This window comes from Elgaria multicarinata, chromosome 3 (genome assembly GCF_023053635.1).
Source record: "Elgaria multicarinata webbii isolate HBS135686 ecotype San Diego chromosome 3, rElgMul1.1.pri, whole genome shotgun sequence".
In the NCBI taxonomy this organism is placed as follows: domain Eukaryota; kingdom Metazoa; phylum Chordata; class Lepidosauria; order Squamata; family Anguidae; genus Elgaria; species Elgaria multicarinata.
In genome coordinates, this window is record NC_086173.1 from 35,462,597 (window position 1) to 35,475,210 (window position 12,614).

At 43.0% G+C, this 12,614-nt stretch overlaps 1 protein-coding gene across 1 annotated transcript; it reads left to right on the plus strand.

Annotated features, from left to right (window-relative positions):
* Positions 1-1,369: 1,369 nt before the first annotated feature.
* Positions 1,370-12,269, plus strand: LOC134396632 (meteorin-like protein). Its single transcript, XM_063123166.1, has 4 exons — positions 1,370-1,478; positions 3,904-4,313; positions 5,610-5,669; positions 11,685-12,269. Exons 1-4 carry the CDS (start codon positions 1,375-1,377, stop codon positions 12,002-12,004), a joined length of 894 nt encoding a protein of 297 aa, XP_062979236.1. The 5' UTR covers positions 1,370-1,374; the 3' UTR covers positions 12,005-12,269.
* The last annotated feature ends 345 nt before the right edge of the window (positions 12,270-12,614 follow it).

Sequence of the window (12,614 nt, forward strand, 5' to 3'; positions counted from 1 at the left end):
TAACATTTTAACTGTTTTTTATTTTTGTATTTTATTTTTGTATTTTATTGTTGTAAGCCATCTTGTGAGGGCTTCTGCCCTGAGAGGAGGCCAAGAAATGTTTTCAATAAAAATAAATAAATCAGTGTGTCTTTTTTAAAGCTAGGAGACTTCAGTATTAAGTCTAGTTTGGCCTTAGAACCTCTCCTTGGGATCACTGAGGCTTAGACGTCCTTGAGCGTTGTTGTACTCATGTGTGATTATAATGAAAGTAGCACAGAAAGCAGTTGAGAGAGGCAGCTTAAAATTGAATGCACATTTTGACAATGTGTTTGTTTAATGTTCCCATTCTAGACATGGGAAATGCGAAAACCACATCCTGCTTTAAATGTTGTTTTTAATATTGTATCTAAATATATTTCAATACTGCGAACGGCGGAGGGATTTTAATATATTCAGCTGTATATAAATGCCACAAATGAATACCAATATCTGCCTCACCACTGAACAACAGCTACCCACTTTAGATTGAGAAACTGGCACATAGGTGCAGACAGCAGGTGTGTCCTCTACTATTAGGTACACATTTAGGGCACTCCTACAACCTGTACGCTTTGCGAGGAAACAAGATACTTTATGTAACCACAACTGCAAGGCTCAGAATGGAGGCAATTCTGCTGGTTAAAGAGGCAGAGCATTTAGAATCGCGCTCCACTCCGAGCAAAAGCGTCAAGTGCAAACCGGTGCTTATTTATTGTTGGGTTGGATTTTATGTGTTTTCCTTTGCTACATTGAGTGGACTGTGTTGGTTGTTCTCTTGTTCTTAACTGCCGGGAGAGCATTCGTGCTGCAGGTTGCTGGAGATGAATGTAGTCATCAATGAATAATAACGAGGCAGGCAGGCAGGCAGGCAGAATCAGAATCAGGATTCTATTATCGCAAGAGTGCTTCGTGCTCCCATGTGTATCTACGTCTGTCTGCATTTATGTACGTATGTTGTGTGTGTTGGAGGGGGGGGGGGAAGGTTGCTCTGATAGAAAAAGCAGCCTTTGTGTCTGACGCCGTTGTTGTGATGCTCTGCTCAGGAATAAGTGGGAGTTCTTAGAAATAAGGGACATCTGTCAACTCAACCGCAGATTATACTCCTTAAAATGCACGGGGGCGATGGGGGGCTGGGAGGGATGCCCATTTCATTCACCCCTGCTGCTGTAGCGAAGACCACGCCACTTTTTCCAGCGTTCCCCAAGGAGGGCGTTTCCCCACCCCCCCTCTCCGGGGGCCAAACAACGAGCCCTTTTGCAAAAGCCCAGCCCGGCCCCTCTCCTTCCCTCCTCGTAGGAGAGGTTGTGCCATTCGCTCCACGCTGGCTCTAGCAGAGGCTGCAAACGCCACCTGATGTCCCTGGGGCGGGAGATCTGGAGCAGGCGCTCTGTGCCCCCTCTGCTGCTCTTGCTGCTGCTGCCGCCATGCGCCGCCGACTACTGCAGCTGGAAGGGCAGGTAAGCAGGGATGAGGAGTGGGTCGAAGGCGCAGAGGCGTGGAAGCAGGCAGGCATCCAAGGGGTAGAAGCGGGCGGGCATCCTCTTACTTTGCATGACTTCTGGGCAGGGTGGATTTGATTTAAATCACCACTCAGAAAGACTCGATTTAATCATGTGACTTCCCCCCCCCAAAAAAAGTGTACTCTATTCATTGAATTTTTTGAAACTTAGCACTTAAGAGGTAAGGAGTTGATTCTGTGTACATAGATTTGCAAAGGAACAATGGGATTGTGATCTCTGCAGACACAAATTTTAAATTTTGTTTTAACTGTTTTATTCTGTTTTTATTTTCATTTTACCTTGTACACCGCTCCGAAATTTTTCAATGGGGAGCGGTATATAAATATTCTAAATAAATAAATAAATAAATAAATTCGCAGTTTTGAAAACTGTAAAACCAAGCATCTGTGATAACATCTTCTAGATAGAGAAATTGCCCAATAATCTTACAGAAACCTCTGGGAGAGCATGACGTTGTGAATGGATTAATGGAATTCATTTACCAAAAAAATTAAACATTGCATGAATATACAGATTCATGCTACATAATTAAAAACGAATCCTTATTTCATGATGAATAACCTTTGGACAATAATGTATCTTAAATAGAAAACTATCTTTAGATAGATTTTTCCTCAAAAAGCATTTTATTAAAAAAATCTGATTTAAATAAAAAAAATCATTGATTTTTATCCACCCTGCTTCTGGGCCTTCTGGTGGAATTGGCGCGGCCTTTGCACACGCAAGCCGACCCAGATTGTTCGTTTGCTGGCCTTGCAGCCGGATTCGAATTCTCAGCTGCGGAAAACTCAACATGCCAGAAACCAAACAAGAGACCATGAATATGGACATTTTCTCCTTTGAGGAACATGATCACTGTCCCGTGTTTTATAAATATCCCCAACCTTCGTAGGAGCAATTGACTTCGCACCCAAGACTCACATTTGAATTCTCAACTTCCTACCAATGGCAAATCAAAATCTGTGTTAATTCAAACTGGGGACATTAAATTGCACTATAATCGTGCAATTCTGTACATGTCTACTCAGAAGTAAAAAAAAACCTTGAGTTCAGTGGGGCTTACTCCAAGTTAAGTGGCCACAAGGACTGTAGCTTTAAAAAATTTTGGGACAGGGTCTAGCTAAGGCTAGACAATTTTAAATACTGTCACTTTCAGTAGGAGTGACTCTGCCATTGAAACTAATGCATAACTGTGGCTGGATTGTGCTGCAATTATTATTGTTTTCAATAATTACTACTTTTCAATTGAATGGAAGGAATCTAAATTATTTTATACATCTTAAAGCTATGTTTTAAAGTATCTGGCAAATTTAAGGACATGACCCTACCAAAGTTATTTTTTAAAAGTCCCATTAATTCCAAAGGAAGCAATTTAAACTTGCCTCTCCTACTGAAATTAATGAGATTTTTAAAGGGTTGATTCCCACCCCCCACATCACGTCCTCACTTTCTGCAGTAATTAGATGTGTCTTATTCTTGAACAATACATTTATAATTGCATATTAGCTTAGTAGAATCAAGCACTCATGCGGATTCTAAATATTTTATTTAAAAAACTGAAACTTCAACATTTCCCCCTAGCCCCATGCTGAATGTATTCATTGTCTAAATAGAAGTGGCCGTGTTCAGGGCTGTATTCCCACACCTGTAGATGCTGAGGGCACTAGCAATTTGAACTTGCACCCATTAGAGGCGTTGTGATATTTAATGTTTGTTTAGGATCCTAGCTTCTTGCCTACTTTGGATTAAAGACTGAATTTATAAGGGTCTGTGACAAAACTTTTATTCCATGCTGGCTATAGCTTCAAACCAGAGATGCATGAATACATGAATGAGCATGTATGTATCAATCAGATGATCAGTGTGGTTGGTTAGCTTTGATTAAGTCCCTCTACTTCTGAACAGGTGATTGGCTCTGCTAACTCTTAAAGCATGAGCATTCGATGGCCCTGTTCAGACAACACACTAAACCATGCTGCTTAAACACAAAATGGTTAATGGAATGCATTAAGGTTAATGCATTCTGTTAACCATTTTGTGGTTAAGCAGCATGGTTTAGCGTGTTGTCTGAACGGGGCCAGTGCAGCACTAAGAGTTCTAACCCAAGGCCCTGGGTGTTGGGTACAGGAAGAACTTGTGCAGTACATCTTTATTATTATTATTATTTATTTATATAGCACCATGTGATTCCTAATCCAGCAAGAAGATCCGCACATGGAAGCCATCTTCCTTTCACAGATCCTTCTAGCTGGTTGTAGGTGTTTACTCTGCAGTGCTGGACTGGGAATAGAACCTAGGTCTCTCTTTCGCTGACAGCCTTATGTCCCCATTGATTGTGGTTGTTAATCCCATTGTTTTCTAGCGGTCTGAGCTGGGAGCCCCACTCCCGCGCAGTGGAGCAGGTCCACCTGCGCTGTACCGAGGGCTTCCTGGAATGGATGTACCCAGCGCGAGCCCTCCGCGTCATCTTGGAGCCCAACCTCTCAAGTGCCCGGCCCACCACAGTCTGCATCAAGCCATCCAGCAACTTTCAAGGTGCCAACATCTATGTGGAGCGCGATGGGCAGCTGCACCTGTTGGTGAGTGAGGCGGAGGAGCCCCGCCTGCACCACGTATCCTGCTTCAGCACCACAACCCCTCAGCGGGTGGCCCTCTTCCTGCAGGCCAGTCCTCAGAGGGACATCAGTCGCAAGACCGCCAGTTTCCAGTATGAGTTGCTTAGCAACCAGAGTGTCACAGGTCCAGACTTCCAGAAAATGGCTCTTGTAGAAGGTAAGGCTGGGAACAGGAGGTGATGGTTTGTTTAATGTTGTTGAAATATCTTAGTTTCATTTAATATTTTCATTTTTAATATTGCTTAATGTTTTGGCCTCACTGAGCCCTCAAGGAAGCTTACAGTAAATATCCCCAAACAAAGTTTTGAATGCCAATCCTATATATAGATATAGATATATATATAGATAAATAGATATGATATTTCAGCATAAAATCAACAACAACATAACATCACAGGAATACAAAAGGTAATAAAAAATTAAATATCAAAAGTATAAATATAATAATTATCCAATAAAAAATAACAGCATCAAAACTAAAATAATTGAAACACAAGCCAGTCACTCACTCAGTCACACTGAAAGCCCTCTAGAGCAGAATACCTTTTGCTGTTTTCCTCAAAGCCAGAAATGAGCAGGCTTGACAGGCCATCTCAGGCAACAAATTCCATAGAACAGAACTAAAAAGGCCCTCTCTTGCGTCCCCACCAAATGCACCTCTGATGGTGTTGGGATGGAGAGAAGGACCTCCTCCAGAGATCTTAAAACCCAAGTAGGCTCGTATAGGAGCCTTTTAGATAAGCTGGTCCTATAAATATGGGCCTTTATAGGTCATAACCAGCACTTTGGATTCTGCCCCAAAGCGAATGGGTAGCCAGTGAAGCTGTTGAAAGAAGAGTGTCTCATGCTTCCCTGTAACCATTTCTAGTCAATCGTCTGGCTGCAGCACTCTGGACCAGCCTTATGAAGAGCTCATTACAGTAGTCCAAACTAGTGCATTACTGTTCCTATTATTTATTTAGATTATTTAAAATGCCCAGATGTTGTCCTGCCCATTTCTGGAGAACTCTAGAACAAAGGATTATATTGGATGATGAGAAATGGCATACATTTCTACAGGATGAAAAATCCAAGGGAAGCAGAGAAATATTATATCTTTTCTGCCACTTAGCAGGCTGTTAAAAATTGGCGTAGTAGGTGGCTCCAATCAGGTGGCTATGGGGGACAGTTACCAGCCTATGTGACTATTACTTTGAAAACGTTATGCAGCCTATCCTCCAGATCTATTGTGAGGGCCAATGAAATAATGATTGGTAAGTCTTTTATATGTTAAAGATATCATGGAAATGCTAAGTGTTGTACAAATGGCTCTGCTCTAAGAAGTTTGCCTTCACGCTGAGCTGCATCCACGTTCTGTTGAGGTCTCTGGACCAGGCTCACTGTCCTTGACCCATTCGAGAATCCACTAGCAAAGCCCTTTATTTTTCCACTTGATATTTTTTGTCTCCTCCAGCCATGTGCCGCCCTTGTGACAACATGGAACTTCTCATGGCTATTTGCAGCAGTGATTTTGGTAAGTACACTTTGCAGAACTTCAAGATACTCGGCTATACTATGATCCTACACATACTTACTCAGAAGTAAGACTCACTATGTTCAATGGGGCTTACTCCAGGTCGTGTACATCAGATTGCAGCATAACAGTCCTCTTGCTTTCATGCAGATTGACTGTTAAGTAGGGTAAGTCATTCGCCTAGCAGAAAACGCTACTTTTGTGTTGTAACGTATACCTTTTCTTTGAGCAAAGCAACATGGGACTCAGGCCCAGTTTAGATGCTTAAGACATGGTGAAGATTCTGTTCCCATGGTCGAGCAGGCAGGTGTGCCCCCTTCACCATGCACTACCATCATAATTTGTGATGTGGTACTTGCACACATATGTGAACCAAGTAGCACAGTCTCGTTTCTCCTTCAGTGGAGGGACAATTAAACCATTTGGGCTTCTGTACATATAGGCAGCTTTATGACGTGTCCCAGTCACATGTTATGTTGTGAGCAGTGTGCGATGGAGAGGAATTCACCTGTCCATCTGGTCGGAGTGAGTCCCCTATTCCTTTGCTCAAGCAAAAATGCTTTTTGAAGGTAGAATGTTCACTCGATTGGATTCTTTTCATGGGGCTCAACAAGGATACTGCAGGGATATTACACATGCATGCCATTTTGTATGCCATCACTACAATGGACATACTAATTCACTTATCTAATTTGGGGGCATATTTTTCAATCTGTGCAATATTTTTGTTTGCTCTTCTGTAAGATGGGACTGTCAGAGCCAGTCACGCACTACACCTCAGTTCTGAGAGCATTTTCAGGGGGCTGGAGGGGATGTTGTGGGAAGGAGGGGGGCACGGAAGTCCACATCTGCCAGCACAGTTGATACAATTTAAATCTGAATCCAACCCACTTTGAACTTGGGGGAGGTGGGGTGAACATGTCTTAAATAAATCAGTCTGCAGGAGAACAGATTCAAGAGTGGTGTGAATGTTTCTCATTTAGATCTTTGCAGGCATATATCAGCAGTTTTGGTCCCCCAAGGTGGCTTGAAATTAAAAGAATTAAATAATAAATGAATAAAACAAGAAATATAATAGGGCCTTTCTGTGCCACCACAGAAATAAAACAGTAAATATAATAGGTCCTTCTCCTATAACAGGTCCAGCAATGGTTTTGATGACAAAGATATCTGGATCAAGGGCTCAATATACAGTAGATGTTAATATACAGTAGGGATGGGGAAAGTGGTTATAGATTAACACACACACACAATCAGCTTGCCATGTGCACAGTCCATCTTTTCCCTGGAAAAAATAGTTGCACAGATAGCTCCATATATTTAGAAACAGAGTGTCGGACTTGCTTATGAGCAAAAAAGAAATCACTGCATTGCTGCTGCTATTGTAATAATGCATGTTGCTATGACTTATGTGTATTTTTTTCATCTTTCCCCAACTGTATCCCATTATGTTGGCATTGTTGTTCTCTTCCTTCAAATGGGTTTTAAAAACCCCAACGTTTATATCCTTGTTATTCCTTGGGAAAGCTCAGAGCTGCTTAGATGGCCCTCCAGGCAATGTCTCAGCTGCACACTGTCCAGGTCCACACTGGCTTAACTTTAGCCATGTTCCTAGGGCAGGTTTCCCCAACCTGGAGCCCTCCAGATATTTTGGATTCCCAATTCCCATCAGTCTTAGCCAGAAGGCCATTGGACAGGAATTCTGGGAGTTCTAGTCCATAACAGCTGGAGAGTACCAGTTTGGGGAAGGCTACCCTAGAGCATTGTTCTTCAACAGGTAGATCTGGACCCATAACTGGGTTGTGCTTCAATCCAAGGTAGTTTGCAACAATGGCATTACCATTTAATGGTCTCTTTTTTTAAGGTGTTGTCTTGAAAGGAAGGAGAGCGAGAGAATGGCCCCATTCAAAAGACACCTTAAACCATGGCTTTAACCATGGTGAATAAAGCTTTTCGCCTTATTCACTGCGGTTAAAGCTGTGGTTTAAGGTGTCTTCTGAACAGGGCTAAGGGGAATAACAGTGAGAGGAGGACAAAGGGGTATAAAAGAAGAAACAGAGATGGACATGTACTGTAAAAGAAAAGTTAGAAATGGGTCCCATGTTGGTGCTAACAGTGAGTCATAGGTCTAAAAAAATAGGTTATTAGGACAGTGGTTGAGTATAAAAGCTTTGCATACAAAAGGTGCCCTCTGTTCATTCCCAGTCATCTCAAGATAAAAACAAGGATTAGATAGCAGATCTTGGGAAAGACCCTTCTCCTCTGCTAAGACCCTGGAGAGTCACTTGCCAGTCGGAGAAGGAATGTATGAATTTTGAAAAAATCCGTTCCGTCTGCATTTCTTGGATTGTCAGGTGCCTTTTGTCCATTGACATAATATGTCCCCCCACAAAAATTTCCTGAACTTGCATTAATGCACAAATCCCCCCCCCCCAATGCACAACCTCCCTTGAAATATGCCTTTTCATGTTTTAGCCTAAGTGGGGAAGTGTGTATTTACAGCCAGTGTTTTTGTTTTTAAAAAACTTATTTTTCTATGACTAAATTTGCCTAAAATTCTGGGAAGGGTGGGGGAACAGTCTGCAAGTCTATGGAATCCGTGCAATTTTGGAAAAGCCAGTCTGCTGTGGAATCCATGGGCGGGATTCATAGAAATCCAAAGTCATTTGATTCCATTGCAGATTTGTCTGACATCCCTAAGGCAGAGTGAAAGGTAACTGGGCTAGACAGAGAAATGCTGTGACGTGCTGTACAGCAGCTTTCCAAGTATGAAGACTTGGAACCATACACTGAGCCAATTTTTTATTACTCAGCTAAAGCTGGCTGGTCAGTTCCATTCTCCTCTTGCTTGCCAAAGCAATCAGACCTCCTGTTTTTACTTGATGAAGTTACCAGATCTCAAGCAAGGCACACTTCTTGCTGGGCCCTCTTCCCACCCCTACCCCCACCCCAGGAGACTGACAGATGTGGTGCTGAAGGGCACACAATGGGGGGCAGTTCTACATAAAGCACCAATAGACCAGAAGCAATAGCCCTTTGAACTGACTCTATTTATGGCTTGATATCCCTGTCCTGAGTTCACCAATCTCCACCATCAAGTTTTTTTGGGATTAGAGAAAATAGCTGCTAATGAAAGCGTAAATTACCCCCCCCCCCCCAAGTGAATTGGAGCTTTCTGGTTCTTAAGACGGAAGGTCTTCAGTCACTTGACCATGGGCTGCCCAGTAGCAACTTGGAACAGGAGGAACAAGAGTATTATAGCTTGTCAATACACTTGACTTCATCTGAGTAAAAATGCTCAAGTCGGATTGGTGTGGGGAAGAAGGGGGCAGTACAGGGGACATCTGTTGTGCTGTGCTCAAAGGCTAGCGTCTCCCGGAAATTGGATTAGCCAAGGAAGGTCCTGAAATCTTCCTAAATACGTTCTTTGTGCTCGTGACATGAGTGAGATAATTACCCCCCAAGGGGAAGGTTTTTAAACGATGCCTGATCTTGCAAACAAATTCCATAATTGATTATTTGATTTTTGATTACAGCAAATAGAAATTGTCCTTTGAGAACTGTAAGTCTGGGAAAGGCCTCCTGTCTCACTTGTGACAGCAGTAGAGTCAATTTATTCAGCCAGAGAGTCATTTGGGTTGTGTGTGTTTTTAATGGGGAGGGGTGCTTATCAAGTAGATGACACAATAGTCATCTAAATGCTGCTCCATGGACCTGAAATCTTGATTTAGAATCTAAATTTTGTAACAGCCTTCCCCAACCTGGTGCTCTCCAGAAGTCTGGGGCTACAACTCCCATAATCCTTGATTACTGGCTATGCTAGCTGGGGCTGACGTGACTTGTATCCAAAACCAGGTTGGGGACAGAAGGCTGTTCCAAAATGTAGATTCTAAATCAATGCAAACAGCATAGGAGCCATATGTGATGGATCATTCTAAGGGACACTTTCCATCTGAGATGGCAAAAAATATAGAAGTCACCATGTACACAAGAGGTCAGTTTATACATCAGCTTTCCCCAGCGTGTCACTCCTCAGATGTTTTGTATGGTACTACAACCCCCAGCGTCCCCAGACACATCTGGAGGATGCTGTATTGGAGAAGGTTATTATGTATGCATACCGCTTAGTTTCTCCACATCCAGTTATCCATGAGGACTGACAGCTGAATGTATGGCTCTGTGAGAAATGTCATGAAAGTCTCATCTGTGGCATTTCATCTGATGGCCCATTTGCCCACGGAAGTCATTACTTGATGTTGTAGTGATCATGCGAGGAGCATGCATGGCTGAACCAGCGGAATACCTACGAACTTTAAAGAAATTAAGTGGAGCAAAATAATCATAGGGCTCAAAAGCATACAATGACTCAGACAACATAAATGTAGATGTTCTTTTTTAAAATAATAATACATGCTGCCTCTCCTAAAACAATTTAAAATACTCCCCCCCCCCCCCGCACAACTATAATGGCTCCTAATTGCCCATTGAGAGCATGCTGATGGCCTTCAGAGTTCAGGAGGACAGGAAGTTAGACTCACAGCCACTCTTTCCCTCTGCAAATGCTGCTTCTGGGATTAGGCCAGGAAATCATGGAGGAGAAATAAGCTACAGTGGTTTATTCCCCCTCCCAGTGCTTCCCATGGGGATGAGCATAATTAGCCCTGACAGCACAGCTTGTCCTGTTGTGTGAACCCAGCAAGGATGCCTTGCTGCCATGGGTAACAAGCCACCCAGAACCAGCAATAAGCCACCCTGGCTGGGTTCACATGACACAACAAGTCAGAGGTGAGGGGCTGGGGTGGATTACAAACCACCCTGAACCCCATGTTTTGTTCTAGGGTTTCAGAGTGTTTTGTCCCTGGGATACAAAGAAGGAAATCCACCCTCTGCCTCAGAGGCCGGTCAGGACAAGAGATGTGCTTTTAGACAGGATCAAAAAAATAGCTTCGGCTGTGGGGCGGTATATAAATGTAATTAATTAAATAAATAAAATAAATGTTGCACTAGAGTAGCTTTCCCCAACCTGCTGCCCTCAAGATATTTTGGACTACAACTCCCATTAGTTCCAGCCAGCATTGTCAGTAGCTGGGGATGGTGGGAAGTATAGTCCAAAACATCTGAACTGGAGGCCACCAGATTGGGGAACATTGCATTTGAGTTCCTTAAATGGAACCCATTTTCTTCCTCATGAAGCAGCTGTGTTGATTTGGACAGGGGCCAAACCACAAGCGACAGCCCCAGTCCAATCCTTCATCCCAATGGAGCTGCTATTATCCACTGGGGGAAAACACGAAGGCTCAAAAGTTGTAGCTTGGTGTGCAGCACAATTTAAATTGGGGGATCATTCTCTCCCTGTGCATCCCCAGTCCATATTATTATTATTATTTATTTATATAGCACCATCAATGTACATGGTGCTGTACAGAGTAAAACAGTAAATAGCAAGACCCTGCCGCATAGGCTTACATTCTAATAAAATCATAATAAAACAATAAGGAAGGGAAGAGAATGCCAATAGGCACAGGGTAGGGTAAACAGGCACTGGGTAGGGTAAAACTAACAGTATAAAGTCAGAACAAAATCAAGTTTTAAAAGCTTTAGGAAAAAGAAAAGTTTTTAGCTGAGCTTTAAAAGCTGAGGTTGAACTTGTAGTTCTCAAATGTTCTGGAAGAGCGTTCCAGGCATAAGGGGCAGCAGAAGAAAATGGACGAAGCCAAGCAAGGGAAGTAGAGACCCTTGGGCAGGAGAGAAACATGGCATCAGAGGAGCGAAGAGCACGAGCGGGGCGATGAAGGGCTGGTTCTTGAAGATTATTCTTATTATTCATTTCTATTCCACCTCATAGCTGAAGCTCTCTGGGTAGTTTACAACAATAGGTAGGCCTTAAGTACTATGTTAGACAGGACTTTGGTCCAAGAACTTACAAGGCATCTCCTTATATCACGGGTAGCAATCATAGTAACGAAGCAGCTTATCCTTTAAGTATCCATCTCTGTGTATTGCATTTACCTCTAGTGGTGAGAGGATCAATCCAAAACGTCACCCACGATTCGGAGAACCACATGTCCCGGGTTGAAGTCGGCGTGCAGCGAGTCTACAGGCAGAAAAACCGGATCTTCCAACAAGACAAAGCAACTGGCGAATGGAGAGGGCCCATCAAAACCTTGCTGCAGTGTAAGGTGAAGAAAGGGCCTAGGGACTTTCTCTTCACAGGCAATGAGCACTTTGGCGAAGCTTGGTTGGGTTGTGCCCCAAGATTTAAAGACTTCAGTGCTGTCTATCAAAAAGCCAGAGAGAGAGGAGCAAATCCCTGCGAATTTCAGCTTGATGGATGAGTCATTGCCTGTCATGATCAAAACAACTGACTTCAGGACAGTTTTGTGTACAGAAGAGTGGCGCTGATCATGAGAGTTGGTGTAGGAGGACTGTCAAAAATGTGCACGAGTTGTTGTTTTCTTAGGGAAGAGAGTCGGCGTGCTTGGGTGAATAGAGGCAGGTTTGCACCAGGAAGAGTTGGCTTCACATCTCGCCTGCATAGGCTCATTGAGAGCTCTTGGGCAAGTTTTGACACCACGGTTCCCACTCTGTAAAACACAAATAGTAGTGACCTACCTCACAGGGTTGTTGTGAGGATAAATAAAGTTAAGCACTTTGCAAATAAGAATAAAAAACGATGAGCAGTAATTGCAATGGCTCTAACATTGGAAGCACGTGTTTTGAATTTCAAAGAGAAAGTGAACTGTTTTCATGGAATAAAATCCCATTTTTATACTGGATGTGAGGCCCAGCTCTTTAGAAAAGATGTAGTTCATGGATAGTCACATATGTATATGGGTTTAAATTAGAGGGTGGGCAACTTATAGGCCAAAACATCTGGAGAGGCACAACTCCCATCATCTCTCACCCTTAGCTATGCTGGCTGATGGGAGTTGTAGGCAAAGATAT